Genomic DNA, 18,934 nt, shown 5'->3' with positions numbered 1-18,934 from the left:
ACAGCGATTGACTCTGCAGAAAGTTGGTGACCTCTGCACACTATGTGCCTCAGCATCCCCGCTGTGTCATTTTATGTGGCCTACCACTTTGTGGTTAAGTTGCTGTCATTACCAATTGCTTCCACTTTGTTATAATACCACTGACAGTTGACTGTGGAATATTTAGTAGTATATATTTAAAGAATATAAAGCATTCTAAATTGAAATTCCCATATTGGACAGCAGAGGTGGACAAAGTACAGAACTAATGTACTTCAGTGACATCAGTGACAAAAGAAATACATTTAATGAAATATTACTTGAGAAAAAGTAGCTATACTCTTCAAAACATATCCACCTGAGTCAAAGTACAACAGACTTTCTAAACTTTTTAAGCCTGCAGTTACTGATCCTCTTCAAAAGATATTATTCATTGAATATTACAGTACATTTCCTTTTTATTCTTGATTATTTAAATGCAAGTACTTTTAGACTTTTACTTAAGTAGAAATGGAAATAGAGGATTTACTCATCATATTTTACCATGAATATTTCTACATTCACTCAAATTCAGAAATAATGTACTTAGTCCACAGGGTTTGGCAAAATACTTTGAAAAAGTAGAGTTGAGTGAACACTGAGCACACTGTCCAAAATGTATTCAGTAATGTGCATGTGATTGTGTTACTCTGTGTCGGTGGATTTAGTTAGTGTGTTTTGTGTTGGGGATTGGTTTAATAACAGAGTGAAGCAAGTGACTAGTGGGGACCTCCTCTGTTTCCCTACTCCAATGCTACAGTATTCAGAATACATTTAGAATTCATCTTGATAAAGATGTGTGAGGAGATGAATAACTGTCCCATCACATTGACTTATCAGTCTACTCAGGCTTTAGCAGAGCTCAGTAACACTGAGATTAATAACTGATCGTCACATTGATTTATCAGTCTACTCAGGCTTTAGCAGAGCTCAGTAACACTGAGATTAATAACTGATCATCACGTTGATTTATCAGTCTACTCAGGCTTTAGCAGAGCTCAGTAACACTGAGATTAATAACTGATCATCACTTTGATTTATCAGTTTACTCAGGCTTTAGCAGAGTTCAGTAACACTGAGATTAATAACTGATCATCACATTGATTTATCAGTCTACTCAGGAATTTCAGTGTAAAGAGGCAGTTGAGTTCCTCTTTAGAGTCTAATGAGCATGCTTGCTATGCCACGTGCTGATTTTAAATTGTTACTAAACAAGCATTGATGGTGTTTCTTTAGAAGATGACGTGCATTTATTCTGTTTGGTAGTTAAGTATTTTAAAAATATTCTCCTAAAACTGTAAAAGTAAAGTAAAACTGTATTGTGAACACTGCCTTTACAAAATGTAATTTGGAGTGTATTCAGATACTTCGTTTCTCTATTCTGAATATTCCCGAAATGTGTATTCTGTTACATCCCAACCCTGTTTGTCCACCTCTGACAGGCAGACTCTGCAGTCGCTGAAAGCTCTCCAGATTAGCTTCATGTAGTCTCTGGATTAAGCCCGTCCTTATTCCGGCGCGCGTCAGCATAATTCCCCGCCGAGGCGCTTCAGACTCGCTTTTCTGTCCGTCTCACAGTTCCGTCCCTGGCTGCGGCGGTGCCCTGCTGACCGTGGGCACGAGGCGGCTACTCTCCCACTGTCAGGGCACTGACCCTCTCTCTCTCTCTCTCTCTCTCTCTCTCTCTCTCTCTCTCTCTCTCTGTGTCTCTGTGTCTCTCTCTCTCCCCGCTCTCTCCCGCTCCCTCTCCCTCTGACTGCCGCTCAACATCCTAATGCTCTTCTGCACAAGATGGCGGAGCCGAGCATGGAGAAGGACGCAATAGTGAGTAACGGACTGTGCTGAAATCTTTACCGTCTTTCATGTTTTATGTGCCAGCTGCATGAGCGCAATACAAGCCCGAAATGAATCACAGCGTGTAAATCCTGAGCGCAGACAGTCCTGCGTTGCGGCTAATGCGCGTCGTGTTAGCATGTCTTTCTCTGGAGCAGCGCACTTATTTCGCCCCCAAACCTTTAAGAAAAGGATTTCTGGGCGATTTGGATTAACTGCAGGGCCTCAGACTGGGAGGAAAAAGCAAGGCCGTGATACTCTTCTCCATGTCGTAATGTGCTGTTTTGTCTAGCTAGCCTTCCATGGCAGTGATAAGGTGTGCACTTTGGCATTGTTACTGTGCATCAGCACGCTGGACGCTTTAAGCCGTCTATCCACATTAACGCTACATGTGACACCATATCGTCTCTGATCAGCGTGTAAATCAGCATTTGCAATCACCTTTCTCTTGCTAAACTGCTCTTTCTCTCTTTCTCTCGGATGAACCTGCAAGAATACTGAAGATGACCATCTTAACAATTCATTAGGAGACCCTGGCTTGATCTCCCCTGACAAAGAGGATATCTCACGGATTCTGGTAGAGTAGCCCCGCTATAACACTGGAAATGTGTGGTTTCTTCTGCTACTACAGTCAGGCTAGTCTGCTCTGATTAATCCTCCCCGATTTTAATCTTACAGACGGTTCCGTTCAAAGGACGGATCAGAGGTGGGATGAGGCCAGGGAAGAAGATCATCATCATGGGCATTGTGGATCCAGAGCCAGACAGGTAGGCGAGCATTGGAATTTAGTGTTGTCGAAGAAGGCATGAGACGCTATAGAGCATCATCACCACTGTTAGGGGCGGTTCAGTCATACCTGGGTGCCAGTTTACTGTTAGAGGCAGGGCATGTGCTTGCTGGACTCTGTGTGTGTGTGTGTGTGTGTGTGTGTGTGTGTGTGTGTGTGTGTGTGTGTGTGTGTGTGTGTGTGTGCTGCTTGGGCGTTCACCATCTCTGCTACAGAGAGTGATCTCAGAGAGTTTATGAGGGGTGTCTCTGAAATGAAAAGTCCACCACAGCATATGTGTTTTCGTGTTGGCTGCAATGATAAACTTTAATGCTGTTTTTTTTTTTGTTTTTTTCTCACTTAAGCATGTTTTGTTTCTCATGAGCACATTTTCAGTGATTCAGGCTACAGTTTTTTTGTCACTCACTGAAAGCCTAGACTTATTTGTCAGTAGCGATTATTAGGCTATTTGATAACTGCTATGAACCTGATATGTAAGCTATGTAGTTGAGAATGAGCAGCTGAAATGTAGGCTTAATGCACAGAGAGAGAAATCATGTCACAAGAACAACCCACAAGAGGTGCTCAGACTAGTTCAACAAAGCATTTTTTCATTTTTTGATATAATTTGAAAATACTAGCTGTTCTTTACACTGTGAAAATGCAATGACAAATGGACAAACAGAAATGGTCAAAAGTTTTACATTATTTTACCTTGGTAAAAGTTCAGGATGTTTTCTCCTTCTGAAAAGTTTCCATTTTAGAGAGATGAGGTTTTGTTGTCTCTTGTACAGTGTCAAATAGTGAAACTGTAACCAGGGAGCCTAATCTGGTCATGCTTTAGTGCTGATTGGCCCAAGTGCCATCACATTGCCAGTATTTGGATTTGTAGGCCTTCTGGTGGAATGTTTTATCGTCTCTATTCACTCATCTAAACATAGGCTAAAGCTTTGAGTATAATTACTGTTTATAATAATGTGTGCAACTGTGCTCTCAGAGCTTAGTGAAGGAAATACCATTGAGCAGCATTGTTTAGCTTTGCTAAAAACATGTTAATTGTAAATGCCAGTTACATTATACAGTAAATTTTAAGGCATTTCACTGTAAATGCAGTGCCCAAAGGATCATTTCTCTATTTTTCCATGCTGAATCTATGTTCTCTGTTCAGTTTTGATGTCAGTCTGACCTGTAGCTGCAGTACAGAGAAGGATGAAGAAGACTTCACAGATGTGGCCCTGAAACTTAGTGCCAGATTTGCTGAACGGCAGTTCCTGCGGAATGCGAGGATCTCTGGGAAGTGGAGTGACGAAGAGGCTGCGATTCCATATTTCCCTTTCATCCAAGACCAGCCGTTTAGGGTAATTAACAGACCTTACTCTGTGTCAATGGTGAAAAGCTTGCTAAATCAATATTGACAGTGGGGTGTGTAAAGATTTGCCATGTTATGCAGAGATATCTCAGAAGTCTTGAGTTCTAAAATCAGAAGTGGTGTTTTTTTAGGTGGAGTCCCAGAACAGGGTAGAGTTCAGTATAGCTTGATCCAGTGAAATCTTTAGGTAGACAGACAGATATGAGAGAGAGAGAGAGAGAGAGAGAGAGAGAGAGAGAGAGAGAGAGAGAGAGAGAGAGAGAGAGAGAGAGAGAGAGAGAGAGAGAGAGAGAGAGAGAGAGAGAGAGAGAGAGAGAGAGAGAGAGAGAGAGAGAGAGAGAGAGAGATATCCCCCCAGTGGGAAGTTTACAGAGCTTTAAATAAAACTTTGAGATTGCAAGGCTTGATTTATTTAAGTGCAGCTTTTGCAGACAGACATTAGAAACATAAGGATGGCACCTGATTAGGGCTGTCACAATTAATTGATCAAACTAAAAAATATATATTTGTCTTCCTGGCAGCAACTATTTGGCATAATTTGAAGAAACCAATACACAGTCACCCATTTATATGCATTTTGATATATGCTATGTAGAGTATATATAAGATACTTTTATATATATATATATATATATATATATATATATATATATATATATATATATATATATATATATATATAAATATATATATATATATATATAAATATATATTCATATTTAAAGAATTTTCCTAGTTATCCTGTTCCGTTAATGTATTTTGGAATATTTGAATTGAAATGTTATGCAAGGATTGTTGATGTTCAGTTAAAGTAATTGTTAATTGGCCTTTTTAAAAAGCTGATTGTTTGATTAATCATTAAAAAACCCAGTAGATTACACAATTACTATAGTATAACACTAATCAATAGTGACAGCCCTACATCTGGCTGTGCAGCCACTAGCTTCATGTGACCTAAAACTAACCCCTGCACCACAGCTTGGCTTTTTCCTTTTTTTCTGCCACCTAGCTGTTGAATTTTTGTTGTTGAATCTTTGAAGTGTTGAGGGCTGCTCTTGTCCTTTTGAACTGAAACTGAACTGAAAAAAGCTATAAATACTATGTTTTAGGAATGCAGGACATACTATCGTACAGCCCTAATACTATGTTTCATAATGTGTTGTGAGCTTCCTCACCAGTTCCCACATGAGTTGAGTTGAGTTTTGTGGGTGTCAAGGTGTGTATGGTACTATTGAGGTCGAGTTTGGAAGTGCTAAATCATTCATTGAAGCATGCTGCTTCATTAAGGTAACCTCTGGAAAGTGAAAATGCATACAATTTAAATAACCTGGAATAACAGTGAAAAATCTATGGTCACTGATGTTGAGTAGACAAAAGAGGAGAAAAATGAGCTTTGCTGTATGTACAGTGGCTGAAGGTAAAGATGGCAGAGATAATGAAGTTGATGAATGGGGCTGGAGAAAACAGGTCACTCCACTTTCAGATCAATCAGTGGTCCAATACTGAGCAGAGATAAGCATGCAAAACCAGACCAGTGTTTCCTTTCTGCAGTCTGCCCACAATATGGGACTCAGTGACTGAAAGGATTTTTTTGATTCTCTGTCCTTCTCGTTTTTTCCTGTATTTCTGCTCCCAATTTCACAGATTGAGATCCATTGTGAACACCAGCGTTTTCGGATCTTTGTGGATGGACATCAGCTGTTTGACTTTTATCACAAAGTAAAGTCTTTGTTGGCCATTGATATGATCAGGATAGATGGGAGTCTACAGATCACCAAGCTAGGCTAAATCCCAGCACTCATGAGCATGCTCCAGAGAGAACTTCTGAAAGGGGACCAAGACCACCTGTGTGTCGCAAGGCAGTGACAGTGAAGGCCTCTGGGCTTGTGCTCCCATAAAGACATCATCACAGCCTATATTTCCTCACTCTGTTCTTTCTTTTTCCTTATCCCCTTCTTCCAACTACACATCTTTGAAGGTTGAAATGTAACAGGTGAATGGTTGCAATGTCAGCTGTGTGTCTTTTTGAATGTTTCTGAAATCACAACTGTAGCTTCTTCTGTTTTTGTGTAGATTATTTTTCAGGGACCATGTGTAATTGTATGCACTCTGTGGTACGACACTGCGCCAGGGGAATCTTGCTGCTCCAAAAAAGGTACTGCCTATTCATAGTTCTGCGCAGTGCTGGTGAAAACTTTCAGGGACTCAGGAAATCAAATATGGTATGTGTGTTTAAAAATATAAAGCAAAATGAATAAACAGGAGGACTGGAATTGCTCATGGCAAGTAGTCTCAAAATTCTCTGGATTGCTATAGTCATAGATCGCTCTAAGTATTTGTTATTCCAACCAGATTTGGTATGTTGCTTGTGTCTGTGATTTATTTCAGCTTAATGACCTAAATAAGAGGCAGTGGGGATTATTTGTTGAGCTCTACATTGCATAGAATCATCCATGATTGACGTTATGTAAATACCTTAGCTACACTGGGCAACTGCTGTTCATTGCAACCATTCTTTTTTTGTGGGGATAAATATCTTGCACTGACTTAGTGTAGAATGTAGTACATACAGATTTTTGTTTTTATTTGAGTTGGGTGTTTAAATACCAGAAATTAAGAACTGGTTTATGATGTTTGCAAGATTTTACAAGCCATTGAAAACAATAACAAGCAATGTATAACAACCTATCTAAGAATTAAAAAAAATTAATACAAGGTACAAGATTACAAAGTGTACAAAGCCCTTGTTTTTTTTTTGTTTTGTTGCAATTTTATGGTAGTCAAATAGCTGTTTTGCTTGTTTTTTTTTTCATAGGAAAAAAATCGAGTTTGCAAAATGTACACTTACAAAAAAACTCACCTCCTGATGTTTACATTCTCTGTTGTTTCCGCTTAGTGGAAATTATGTTTGAAGTAAAATAGGGCTGAATCATTTCTTGAATGTAATGTTATGAACTCGATAGCAAATAGGGAAGAAGAAGCAAGCTTAGCCATAAAGTACCTTAATTAATAGCACTAATCCATATTATTTATATTATAAAACTTAACCTTTGTATCACTGCTTACAGAGCTACATCTTGGATTACAATGCCAAGGGGTGGCCTGTGTTCAATAGCTGTGTCTTTCTCTCTGCTTTGTTATATTCATGATATCTTTGATATCTTACTACTCTTCCCAGAACTTTACGCACCCTGTGGGTTTTTCCCCCCAGATGGAAGGGCATATGTTCCCATAAGTGTTTTTTTATCTCCTCTGCTTCTGCTAACATATAGAAGATTATGCATTGTTTGTAAGCTATTACTACTTATCTACCATAACCCAAGGCACAGACTGAGTCTCATGTCTTAAACAAAAGTACAGTATTCATGTCATATAAGGGATGTCTCTGATGTTCTTCATCGATAAGTATTTTATCGGGACACTGCTATATCTTATCTTTTAAGTGTCTAAAGGGATGGGACATGCTTCCTGTAACCAGAGTAAAGACTAAGATCATTAAGCTCTAAGTTTTTTATACTCTGCTGATAGTCACTAAATGCTAAATGACCTTATCAGAGCACAGAATGAGACTCAGAGCTAATGCCATACCAGTCATTATCCAGCTGCACTCAGATCGATTGTATTCACATGAAATTTATGGTTTATGATGTATTGATTTATTTGATTAATGGTTTATTTGCAGGCTTTGCTCTGCAGGTGCTTAAATCTACACTTTAACCTAAATAGTCATGTAGCAATTGTCTAGTTTGTGCCATAAATTGGTGTTCTGACATTGCTTTGTCATCTTAAGCAAAGTATTTTGCAGCGGTACCAGTAATTTAGCAATACAAGAATCTGGCCAATGTATTGGCCACACTTCTGTTTCTTTCTTTCTTTTATCAGCAGTTTAAATATCGGTCTTCCAGAAGCAAATGGATTCTGATGTGAGGTATGAATAAAGGCCGAGGTCAATGAGGGATAGAGATGCAGTCTCCTATTGGTCATTTTTATTTATTTTTATCTTTCTTTCTACCAATCTTACAATGACTAAAGTTGTTCGACATAGTTACCACATAGGAGTGTGCTAAGGTGTAGCAGAATCCCAGTGCTTACTGCGTCCTCTGCAATTATGATCAGTTATGATTCTCATCGCTGGAAGTTAGAAGTGAATGAGGTTTGTTGTGTAACCACCGAAAGAAAGCAATTAGAAAGTGAAATTATGGGCCCATTTTAGATAGAAAAATACTATAACTGGCTGCTGTCTGTTTTCAGAATGATATACACTTCTATCTTAAAGCCACTCCTCTGTTAAATTAATACAGTACATTTGTTACATTTTTCATCAATTAATTTAATGCTGGAGATCCTACCAAAATTACTAAAATTATGAAAGTGATTTAAAAAAAATATGTGGAATGACTGAAAAAGGTCAGTAGTTAGGAAATAATTTTTTTTTCGTTATTATTTTTTTTATTTATGAGAATATCACATTTATGGATCATCACCATGCACCTGAACTGTATTGAGGTTTAATTGTTCATGTGGCATATTGCTTTTATGCATTCCATCTGGTGTTGTTTGACTGTTCAGAAATTATGCTAAGTGTTTGAACCAGCACATTGCTCTTGGTACCGTTAATAGTGTATGGCTGCTGTGTGAGGCCAACTGAAGGACACTGTGCCCTGGAGGACGGGGAGGGACTGAGCTGACCTGTATCTCATGCACAGCTTAGTGAAGAGTATGAGAGTCGAATAAAGAGAATCAGTTTTTAGACAAGTTAAGTCAAGTCAGCTTTTATTGTCAATACTACAGTATGTACAGGACATACAGAGTATTGAAACTACATTACTCTCAGACCCCATGGTGTAGCAATAACATTAAATAGACGGTAAACAGGAAAAGTGTGTATTTAAATAGACACTTGAAATAGATTGACAGCTCAGTAAAATTGTACAAAAAAGGCAGCTCTTTTGTACAATGACAGCCATCACTCAGAACTCACTGATCCCTTCATCTCTTAGTTTCCCTTATTTACCTTCAAAATTACACAGTAATTTTGGATTCACTGTTTTGCTTAAGTGCATGGGCCGTTCTCTGCTCCTCATGATCCAGATTGTCCTCTAGGGTCTACAGATGTTTAGTCAGTGCATAGTTTTTTGACTGTAGCATAAAATTCTCTGAACAGATTCGAATGGATTTGACCTGAATGCCGTTGTCCCTGATTGTAGACTATTGTGTTCATGACTTTGGATGTACATAATACTGAACAGGGTAAGAGTGAGTTCATTTTCTATTTAATGTTGTTGAGAGTGAGTTGACAGTGTGTGAGATATTTAATCCAAGTGTTATTAGCTTAAGTCATCATGCTTCTAGTTGCATAACTTCCTTTTAAATTACATAGCATGGTAATTATGACATTTTTCTAGCAGATGTTTTGTAGTTTGCCATTTTGCTACTGTGATGAGGAAGAGCCCAATGTGTTGATTATTTGATTTTGGGTTTATTTCACATGTATTTACACAGTGGCCTATTATGTAGAGCTAGATTGTGCTGTCAGACATGTTAAGTGTGGTTGTACAATCAATTTGGAAAGTTAATTGAATGCCTGAGGTGTAAACATTGGCTCTGTGTGTTCCTACAGCTACAGTTTTATTTAAAGATGTGCCTATGGAATAACAGCTTTGGTGTTTGGGATCCAAAATTTTAACTCTTACCAAATTATATCACCAATTGGCTTAGAGTTTCTTAAGCACTTTCCAAGCAATGCTTAGGATGTGTAAGAAATGATACTGAACTTCTGTAATGTAAAAGCACTTTTTATAATGTATGCGTTGACTAAGTGCAGCCATTGTAAAATATCAAATAAAAATCACACACATTTCCTGACTAAGCAGCACATATTTGTTTTTTTTCTCCCCCACAGGTATTTACTACAAATGAATATTCATATAGTGGCCTCAAAAAGTGTTTGGACATTTCTGCCACACTTAAAATGCATTATGTTCATTGTCTTTTTTAGGAAACAAAATGGCAAATCAAGTGGCATTTATTTTACACAGATCATTCCAGAACGTTTTCTTTTTTGGCAAAGTATTCTCTTAAAAGGTGACAGTTTGAAGAGTCAACTTGGCTTGTTTTTGTGTTAAAAGCTTTTTTTATCACTGAAACAAATCAAATGTGTTACTGCCAAAAGTATTCAGTCACCCATCCAAATCATTGAATTCAGGTGTTCCAATCACTTCCATGACCACAGGTGTATACAACCATTCACCTAGGCCTGCAGACTGCTTCTACAAACATTAGTGAAAGAATGAGTCGCACTCGGGTACCATGATATGATGCCACCTGTGCAACAAGTCCAGTTGTGAAATTTCCTCACTACTAAAAATTCCACAGTCAACTGTCAGTGGTATTATAACAAAGTGGAAGAGATTGGGAACGACAGCAACTCAGCCACAAAGTGGATGCTGAAGCGCATAGTGTGCAGAGGTCACCAGCTTTCTGCAGAGTCAATCGCTACAGACCTCCAAATTTAATGTGGTCTTCAGATGAGCTCAAGAACAGCGTAGAGAGCTTCATGGAATGGGTTGTTTCTTAGGAGTTGGGCTTGGCCTCTTAGTTCCAGTGAAAGGAACTCTAAATGCTTCAGCAGACCAAGAGATTTTGGACAATTTCATGCTCCCAACTTTGTGGGAACAGTCTGGGAAAGGTCCATAAAAACATGGATGAGCGAGTTTGGTGTGGAAGAACTTGACTGGCCCATACAGAGTCCTGACCTCAACCTGATAGAACATCTTTGGGATGAATTAGAGTGGAGACTGCAAGCCAGGCCTTCTCATCCAGCGTCAGTGTCTGACCTCACAAATGTGCTTCCGGAACAATGGTCAGAAATTCCCATAAACGCACTCCTAAACTTTGTGGAAAGCCTTCCTAGAAGAGTTGAAGCTGTTATAGCTGCAAAGGGTAGGCAGACATCATATTAAACCCTATGGATTAAGAATAGGATGTCACTCAAGCTCATATGCATCTGAAGGCAGACAAGTGAATACTTTTGTAAATATAGCGTATTTGCAGTCATTTAAACAAAAGACCCATATGATCTAATTTCCATATGATCACTTAAACAGGACTGCATTCAAACAAGTGCAGATGAACTGATTGCGAAATCTAGTCAGAAATGAACAAACATTGGCATGGTTGGCAACATTCACATTGTAGTGTATACGGCAACCTGAACAACGAACCTAAAACAGAATTTAAACCAAAAGCATAATTTATAGTTAGCAAACAATAAAGTATTTATTGCATTCAAAGCCAGTTACACTTGCTCTCATTCTGTAAGCACTTGGTTCAAAAATGGCTTGTCAACGTACTGTTTTTCAAATAAGAGCCTCTTTGTGCTGTTGTCTTTCTGTGTGAAGCGACTTTGTTTACTTTGATTACAGTGCTGTGGTGTACTGCGTTGTTATACAGGCATTTCCTGACTGTTTTATGAGGGCCAAGGGGGTCAAGTGCTTTGTCATACCCCATAAACTGAGCTTTACTAAGCAGAGGATTATATGCACATTTGCATATAATATTAAATATATTATAAATAAGGGACACCCGATGAAACTTTGCTCATTTGACTAAATGTGGCACATGTACATCATAAAATTATGTTGGTTATTGTGTACTGTTTATCAAAATGATGCAAGTAATTTACATGTGTGATGAAATAAATGATACATATATATTATTTTGTTTTGAAAGTTTGATTTTTGAGTTTTAGTTGAGGTTTTAGCTCCCCCTACTGGCATTTAAAAATGACGCCAGTTTATTAAAACACATCAAAGCAACAGTAAGTAAAAGCATCTGCAAGCAAGACTTTATAAGACGAACAAAAATGCCTCTGTGTTCTTCTTGGTATTTAATATATGTGTTTCAGATACAAGCCAAGGCATTCTGAATATTTTTTAGAGTAGTTTTCTGAATAACATATTGGTACTAATATAAATACAGGCAGGAAAAAAGGATGTCTAGACTCAGAAAAGGATCTAATTTTCAGCTCAAGCCACACAACAAGCTTAGGTTAAACAGAATTAAAGATAAAATAAATTATTTTCTATTAAAAGCATGAACTGACACCAGTCAGCACACAAAGATGGAATTAATTGACAGTCATTTAACGGCCTGTGTCGAAAACCGTTATGCTCATGCTGTTTTTGAGATGCTTTACCTGAGTGTTTACCTGTGTTTAGAGAGAGTGTAAAGTTTCCATGAAGGTGGGACGCTGAGGATGAAAAAAAAAGGAGGACAATTGAAACAGAGGATGTTGGCTGAAAAGCAAGTAAGAAAAGCTTTTAAAAAGCTCTAATGCACTAAGGCTTTCCCTACGGATCTGGTGTTCATAAACTGTTAATGAAGTTTCTTTTCTCCGACACGTAATAATTTTCTTTAATCCAATACTCATGAAGTAATGGTTAATTAGGGTGTCCAGGTGCTCTCCTGATGTTCAACTCTGTTGTGTGCTCATTTTCTAGATCATATTTTGCGTAATCAGTTCTAAAGTGACAGTATGCCTGGTTGCTTTCTTGGTCCATACACGCTTGCTTTGTAAAACTGAAACAAAACTTAAATATAAAACGAGAACCGGTATAAAGGGAGTTCTTAGCTACTTTTTCTAAAAAAAAATAAGTTGAGTGAAACTTTTTTGGAGTCTGGTCGTAGGGCAGAAGGTAGTAACCTGGCGTGCATTTCTTTCACAGCACGCTGCTCCAACTTTTATAAAGGGAACGCTGAGACAGGGGGGATTTTTTATATACTTGGCAACCCTGGCTGAGCGCGACTCCTACCAGGGTTTCGGAGACGCGCAGTGCTGCTGAGGTTGAGCGTAAACCTTGCAACTTACAGCATGGCAGTGTTCTGCAGATCGGCTGTTTCAGTTTTGAAGCCAATTACATTTATACCGTCTGCATCTGCAGCTCTCCGGCAGTACAGCTCAGGTAAATATAGAAGAGCGTTTGAATGTAGGTGAACTGTCCTGAGCTCAATGTGACCCGCTGACTGACTGAGCTTGGTCTGTCTGTGTGCGTCATCACGGTTCAGCGCTGCTGTTAGCGCCTCGCTTAATGTCACTTAGCTTGATGGCTAAAACACTAACAGCACACGGCTGGATACTAGAGGCCGTAAATAAAAGGTCTGCAGTGTAAAACTGAGTGGACGCAGTTAGCTGCATTTGTGAGCTGTTAGTTGACTGTGTTTAGTTAGCTTCTTCCTAAGTAGAGCATGTTGTGTTAGCTTGCTAAGTTAGCTAGCTAACTTACCGTACGAAGGCTTGACGCAGGTCTGCTAGGTTAGCTTAAATGCTAAAGGAGGCAGGCTAGCTAGCTAGCTGTCTGTTATTCAGTTAGCAGTTGAATAATTACTGCCTTAAAGCAGTAGTTATCCAAAAACAGTTAGCTAGCTAGGTAGATAAAGCGCTAATGTATAAAGATAACTGAGCTTTCCTCAACCTGAAGCTGGCATGTTCCTCAGTAATTTTGGCGAATGTTGCGTATTTGAGTTTTGTAACATACCTTCTGAGTTTATCAGGGTCAGAGTCAGCACCTGCTTTAAAGCCGTGTGAACTTGGTCTTCACGAACAACAGCTAGCTCATTTTGTTTTTATTTCTATTTATGCACTGAGGGAGACGCGGCTTAGAAAAAATGTGTTATGCACTTAAATGTCTTCGTGCCTTAGTGTTAAGTCTGTTATATCAGTTCTAAACTGGTTAAAAATGTCTTTCCTAGCTGAGCATTCAGTCAGCTACAAAACCAGTTTCCAAAAGTGGGATAATGAGTGTAGTAACTCGCTGAAAAAGCAGTATATATGGATTTTTTTTCCTGTCTGTCATAGGTGGCCAGTACCAATATATCCTGGTTGACAAAAAAGGAGAAAGGAAGAATGTTGGTTTCATCCAGTTAAACAGACCCAAGGCCCTGAACGCCCTCTGTGATGACCTAATTCTAGAAGTGAATAAAGCCCTGGATAGCTTCGAACAGGATGGTGAGGTTGGAGCGGTAGTCATCACAGGCAGTGAAAAAGCATTTGCAGGTATGGAATATGAGAGTCAGATATTGTCTCATTATTTATGTGCCATTGTGAAAGTACGGATTCTTCAGACTGAAGATACATGTTTCGTCCAAATCCTGGTTTTGTCTAGCTGGGGCCGACATCAAAGAGATGCAGAATAGAACTTTTCATGAGTGTTATGGTGGCAACTTCTTGGCACACTGGAACAAAGTATCAGCAGTTAAAAAGCCTGTTATAGCTGCTGTTAATGGATTTGCCGTGAGTACTCAAATGTTTTTAACCTCCTTATTTAAACGAGCAGTACTTTCAAGGAATTCTTTTATTTTAGCATCTTTATCTTCTGCTTGTAGCTTGGTGGAGGTTGTGAATTGGCCATGATGTGTGACATAATTTATGCTGGAGAAAAGGCACAATTTGGACAGCCTGAAATCTTGCTGGGAACCATTCCAGGTAAACGTTTGTTTGTACTTTGGTCTCTTAGTCAGTGAAAGTGGTGCTATGAGTTTTGACATGTGTTTCATCTTGCAATGAAATGGGAGTAAATTTGTTTTCACTTGGACATTTTCCTGTACAGGTGCTGGTGGTACTCAGAGACTCACTCGGGCTGTGGGTAAATCTCTGGCCATGGAAATGGTCCTCACAGGAGACCGGATTTCAGCACAAGAGGCCAAACAATCTGGTGTGTACTTTTGACCAGGGGTGCACAACTCCAGTCCTGGAGGGCACAGTTTGTTAATTTACCTGCTCAAACCCACCTGATCAGACTTGTCTGTTAAATGCCAGGTTTAATGGGTATGATTGAGTAGGTTAACCTCCAAACTATGCTAGACACCAGCCTTCCAGGAGTGGAGTTGTGCACCTCTGCTTTAAATAGTATAATTGTTATTCAGGTTAAACTTGCATCATATCAGAGGAAAATATATTTTATGTATTTATTTCAAACTCTGTTTCCTATACATATTCAGCCTGCTGTAATAATATGCAACCTCCACAGGTCTTGTAAGTAAAGTGTTTCCTGTGGACCAGGTGGTATCTGAAGCAATCAAATGTGGTGAGAAAATAGCCAGCAATTCAAAACTTGTATCATCAATGGCAAAGGAAGCTGTTAATGGAGGTGAGTGGGCTTTGGATTTCACATACATAGTTATATTAAAACACATACAAAGTTTTATTACGCACTTCTATAACCTAATAGCTCAACCACTTTGCGTTAAAGGCGTTGTAGTTACTAAACCTGGGATTTTAAGAGGTAAACTGTTGTTGAAATGCATTTCTGTAGTTTTTGGGCATGTTTACATTTGGCAGGTTTTGTCTGACTGAACCGAACCCTGGTGCCGTTGTTTGTATGGTTAATCGTCCCCAGTACAAAATTAACCATCTTCTCGAATGAATTAATCTTTTCTGATGCTTTTGACACATGTATTTCATTATCTATTGACAAATAATTATAATAAATAACCCACAATCAAAGCCACAAAATGAAAGTTCAGTGCACATTGTCCCAGTTAATGTATGTTATAAAATCTACCTCTCACTTTTGTTGACATTTTTGGTTCAGTGTTGGTTTGTGAACACTAACAAACTAAAATACAGCAGTGTGTAATTTCATTCTTTTGTCTGGACCACAGGAACCTTTTGTTGCTATGTGGAACTGATGGTTTTAACTCAAGCTAGAAAAAGGTTTTTGTATGTTTTGTGCAGCAAAAGTGCTTTCTAGAACATTGATGTGCATCTTTCTGTAACAGCTGTTCTTTATTTTCAGCATTTGAACTGTCGCTGACTGAAGGCAATCGATTAGAGAAGAGATTATTCCATTCAACTTTTGCTACGGTACGTTTTAGAATGAAATTAATTAAAGATTACTTTCTTCTCCTTGGAGAGAAATTCTAAGGATTGGACTTTGATGTTTCTTAAACAGGAGGACAGAAAAGAAGGCATGACTGCATTTGTTGAGAAGAGGAAAGCCGCATTCCAGGACAAGTAGAAGCTCAAATCAGAAGATGATGATTTTCTAAATACACTAATGTTTAGTCTGTGATGCTGTTACTGAAAAACTGTACCTTGCCTTAATTTGATTTTTACATCGTGTGAAATCAAGTGATCAAGAGCTCACAAACTGTACAAGAAGCATCACAAGCTGAAAGGTCATCACATTTGCCTTGTTTCACAATCTAAATTAATTGTTCACATTATCTTTGAGAGATGTTCTGCTTAATGTTCAGTTATTCAGTTATCATCAAATAAAACTCAGATTTTGAGAAATGTATCTGACTAATTTCTAAAATATGGATACCCTGGTTTAATAATAAACACTGTAAATACCAGCAGATGACATACCACCAGTCTGGTGTTTTCCCTGCACTGACACTAATGTAACATGGCAATTAACTGAAGAGATAATGTGTTAATGAATGTTGTGTGTTTGAGCAAGAAAATCAAGTTCTGCAGATATTCAACCTTTCAGGACTGGAGTTTGTCAGCGCTGGTGCAGTAAATCAGTATTGAAATGCGTTGAAATCTACTACAACCCTGAATATTATGTAAAGGTGTAATGACATTAAAAGTCTTATAGTTTGAGCAGATGGGTCATGTTGCGGTTGCGTGTTTTGAACACTAGGTGGCGATATTAGCCCACGGATGTGTTATTCTCAGCGCTCTGTCCTACAGGCTGGATAATGGAGCAGAAATGTTCCTCGGAGTTGGCGGACAGTAAAAATTAGTAAGAAAATGCACCGAGTGCTTCACAACGCTGTTATCACACAGCCCCCCCCCCACTCTAGATCTGTTTTCATATTTAAGCAATTTGGTCGTTTAGTGGCTATTTTAGTGTGTAAACAGCAGGGCTCGGTTTCAGAGCTGTTGTCGTTAAAAGGGCGAATATTTTGATTCGCTCGATTGTGAATTAATATGTTGTAATAGCGAGATGTAAGCGAGTGAATTTAAAGCAGATTACTGGAGATGTTCCTTACTTTTTTCCGCAAAGAGTAAAAGCCCGCGTGTAAAATAAAAAGTGGGGCCTTATGAGGTGCCGTAAAACTACACCTGCTACGCGTTTAATTTCATTGTTTATTAGAACAAAAACAGAAACGGATTAAATACTGAAGTCAGTATTAATCAAATCGCAAATTTATACGGAATTTGAGTTTATTTAAAACATTTCCTTCATCGAAACCGTTGCCAACTTTAATCATTTCAGATGATTCCTCTGATTTTACAGAGAGGATCCGCTGTAAACTAACTCAGAGTAAATGAGGGAAACTTCACGATCGTCTATAAGAAAATTGCCCACTTCCACGCACAGGCCCGTTCGGGCGAGTGGATTTCTAACAGCGGGTTTTCTTTGTTTTTTTGTGTCCTTTATGGTTTTAAAGTGCAGTGTAGGTCACAAAGGAGCAGAGCGAATTTAATTATCAAACCAGTCTTTCATTTCTACAGTCCTCTCAGGCTGCTCCTCACTGAAGATCTCGGGGCTCCTTCTCACGGCGGCTCCCCAGATCTCCTCCGAAGTCCATAGCCTAATTGATTTCAATTTTCATTCACTGTTTCCCTTCAGTCGGCTTTCTTCTCTGGCCGGAGGAACAAAACCCCGTTCTCAGAGAGGGGAATGAAAACCTTTCTCCTCACCGAAATGGCCCAGAGGTCTTCATAAAAGCGCGCGAGGCAGCGGAGGCGCTTTGAAGTGCGTCCCCCGCTAACGAAAAGGTCAAAATAATAAATGTAGACCCAATTGAGGCGCTCAGCTTGGACAAAAGAGGCAAAACGTTACATTTTGGCAGAGGCAGCCCCGCATAGCGTGATAAACTCATTAAAAAACAGCAGAACCAAAGCGAGAGCAGCGTGGTTCCCCCGCTTAAAGAAAAGAGCTTTCAGACTCATCAGACACTCTTGGCTCCGAGAAGTCTTTTCCTCCTTCCATCATTCTCTCTCTCTCTCTCTCTCTCTCTCTCTCTCTCTCTCTCTCTCTCTCTTTCGCTTTAGTCTCCAAACTGCATATTTTCTTAGGCATCATTTTATTGTATTGTATTGTATTGTATTTATTTATTTATTTATGTCATCAGGGAATATGTTTAATTAGTTATATTTACTCGGTTTGTTCTTTTCAGTTGGAGAGATCACCTGGTCTACACCCTTTTGTTTAAACCAAAAGGATCCCGAAAAGAGTAGAGTGTAAAATGATACTGTCTGTGCTGAAAGCTGGATGGACTAAGAAGTTCCTATATATATATATATATATATATATATATATATATATATATATATATATATATAAATATATTCAAATATAAAATGTAATATATTCAAATATATTACATTATATATATATATATATATAAAAATGTAGGATATTTGAATATATCTACAGTTGACTTGCGGGCTTTACTTCCCTCCGTATTTATTTTTCCGCTACGCACCGAGACTTTTGCTTTTCATGCATTTTTTGTTGTATCATTTTTTGTGAATGTCTTACAGTTGCTCAACTCATATGTTATAATATGTTGTAAATAGGCCGATTCTCTGGCGTCTAACATTGTTTAATTTTGCCACAGGAAAACATAATTATCATTGTCACTTTCATCAAACGACCTCTCAGTGTCAAGAATGTACTTTTTAATTTAGTGTGTAAAAATGGTGAGTTGTGTTGTATAAAGACCGAACATCTGAGTGATGCTGCTGAGATGCTTAACATCTGAGCGAAAACAGCGCTTTAGCTACACTGGATATGATTGCATTTAACGCTGCTATTGGGCTTCATGGACGGTCATTAGTGAAGAGTGGAGGACACTGGTTTACTGTCGACAGAACATCACGTCCTCAGACACTGAATTTGGCTGCTCCTTTCACTTCAACGAAAAAGCAGCTTAACAGCGCGGCTGCCGCAGACACGGGAACGCGCATCTCTCTGACCAATAGAGAA

General features: G+C 38.7%; 2 protein-coding genes across 2 annotated transcripts; both read left to right on the top strand.

The window, feature by feature from the left end:
- Positions 1 to 1,568: 1,568 nt before the first annotated feature.
- lgalslb (lectin, galactoside-binding-like b) lies at positions 1,569 to 9,851 on the top strand. The gene is made up of 5 exons (XM_017696574.2): positions 1,569 to 1,842; positions 2,345 to 2,428; positions 2,530 to 2,618; positions 3,786 to 3,975; positions 5,631 to 9,851. The coding sequence occupies exons 1-5, from the start codon at positions 1,810 to 1,812 to the stop codon at positions 5,772 to 5,774; spliced, it is 540 nt and encodes a 179-aa protein (XP_017552063.1). The 5' UTR covers positions 1,569 to 1,809; the 3' UTR covers positions 5,775 to 9,851.
- Positions 9,852 to 12,783: 2,932 nt separating this feature from the next.
- echs1 (enoyl CoA hydratase, short chain, 1, mitochondrial) lies at positions 12,784 to 16,353 on the top strand. Its single transcript, XM_017696573.2, has 8 exons — positions 12,784 to 12,949; positions 13,843 to 14,040; positions 14,150 to 14,277; positions 14,370 to 14,469; positions 14,594 to 14,698; positions 15,014 to 15,133; positions 15,782 to 15,849; positions 15,938 to 16,353. Exons 1-8 carry the CDS (start codon positions 12,859 to 12,861, stop codon positions 16,001 to 16,003), a joined length of 876 nt encoding a protein of 291 aa, XP_017552062.1. The 5' UTR covers positions 12,784 to 12,858; the 3' UTR covers positions 16,004 to 16,353.
- The last annotated feature ends 2,581 nt before the right edge of the window (positions 16,354 to 18,934 follow it).

This window comes from Pygocentrus nattereri, chromosome 5 (assembly GCF_015220715.1).
Source record: "Pygocentrus nattereri isolate fPygNat1 chromosome 5, fPygNat1.pri, whole genome shotgun sequence".
In the NCBI taxonomy this organism is placed as follows: domain Eukaryota; kingdom Metazoa; phylum Chordata; class Actinopteri; order Characiformes; family Serrasalmidae; genus Pygocentrus; species Pygocentrus nattereri.
The sequence above is the reverse complement of the archived record's forward strand: the minus strand, read 5'-3'. Positions and strand labels throughout refer to the sequence as shown.

Excerpts from the sequence above, each read along its gene's own strand:
- lgalslb (XM_017696574.2), top strand. The coding sequence starts at position 1,810 with ATGGCGGAGCCGAGCATGGAGAAGGACGCAATA. Across the intron at positions 1,843-2,344 it reads GCATGGAGAAGGACGCAATA|AATACTGAAGATGACCATCT; the intron begins GTGAGTAACGGA and ends TGAACCTGCAAG. Across the intron at positions 3,976-5,630 it reads TCCAAGACCAGCCGTTTAGG|ATTGAGATCCATTGTGAACA; the intron begins GTAATTAACAGA and ends CCAATTTCACAG.
- echs1 (XM_017696573.2), top strand. The coding sequence starts at position 12,859 with ATGGCAGTGTTCTGCAGATCGGCTGTTTCAGTTTTGAAGCCAATTACA. Across the intron at positions 14,041-14,149 it reads CAGTGAAAAAGCATTTGCAG|CTGGGGCCGACATCAAAGAG; the intron begins GTATGGAATATG and ends GGTTTTGTCTAG. Across the intron at positions 14,699-15,013 it reads ACAAGAGGCCAAACAATCTG|GTCTTGTAAGTAAAGTGTTT; the intron begins GTGTGTACTTTT and ends CAACCTCCACAG.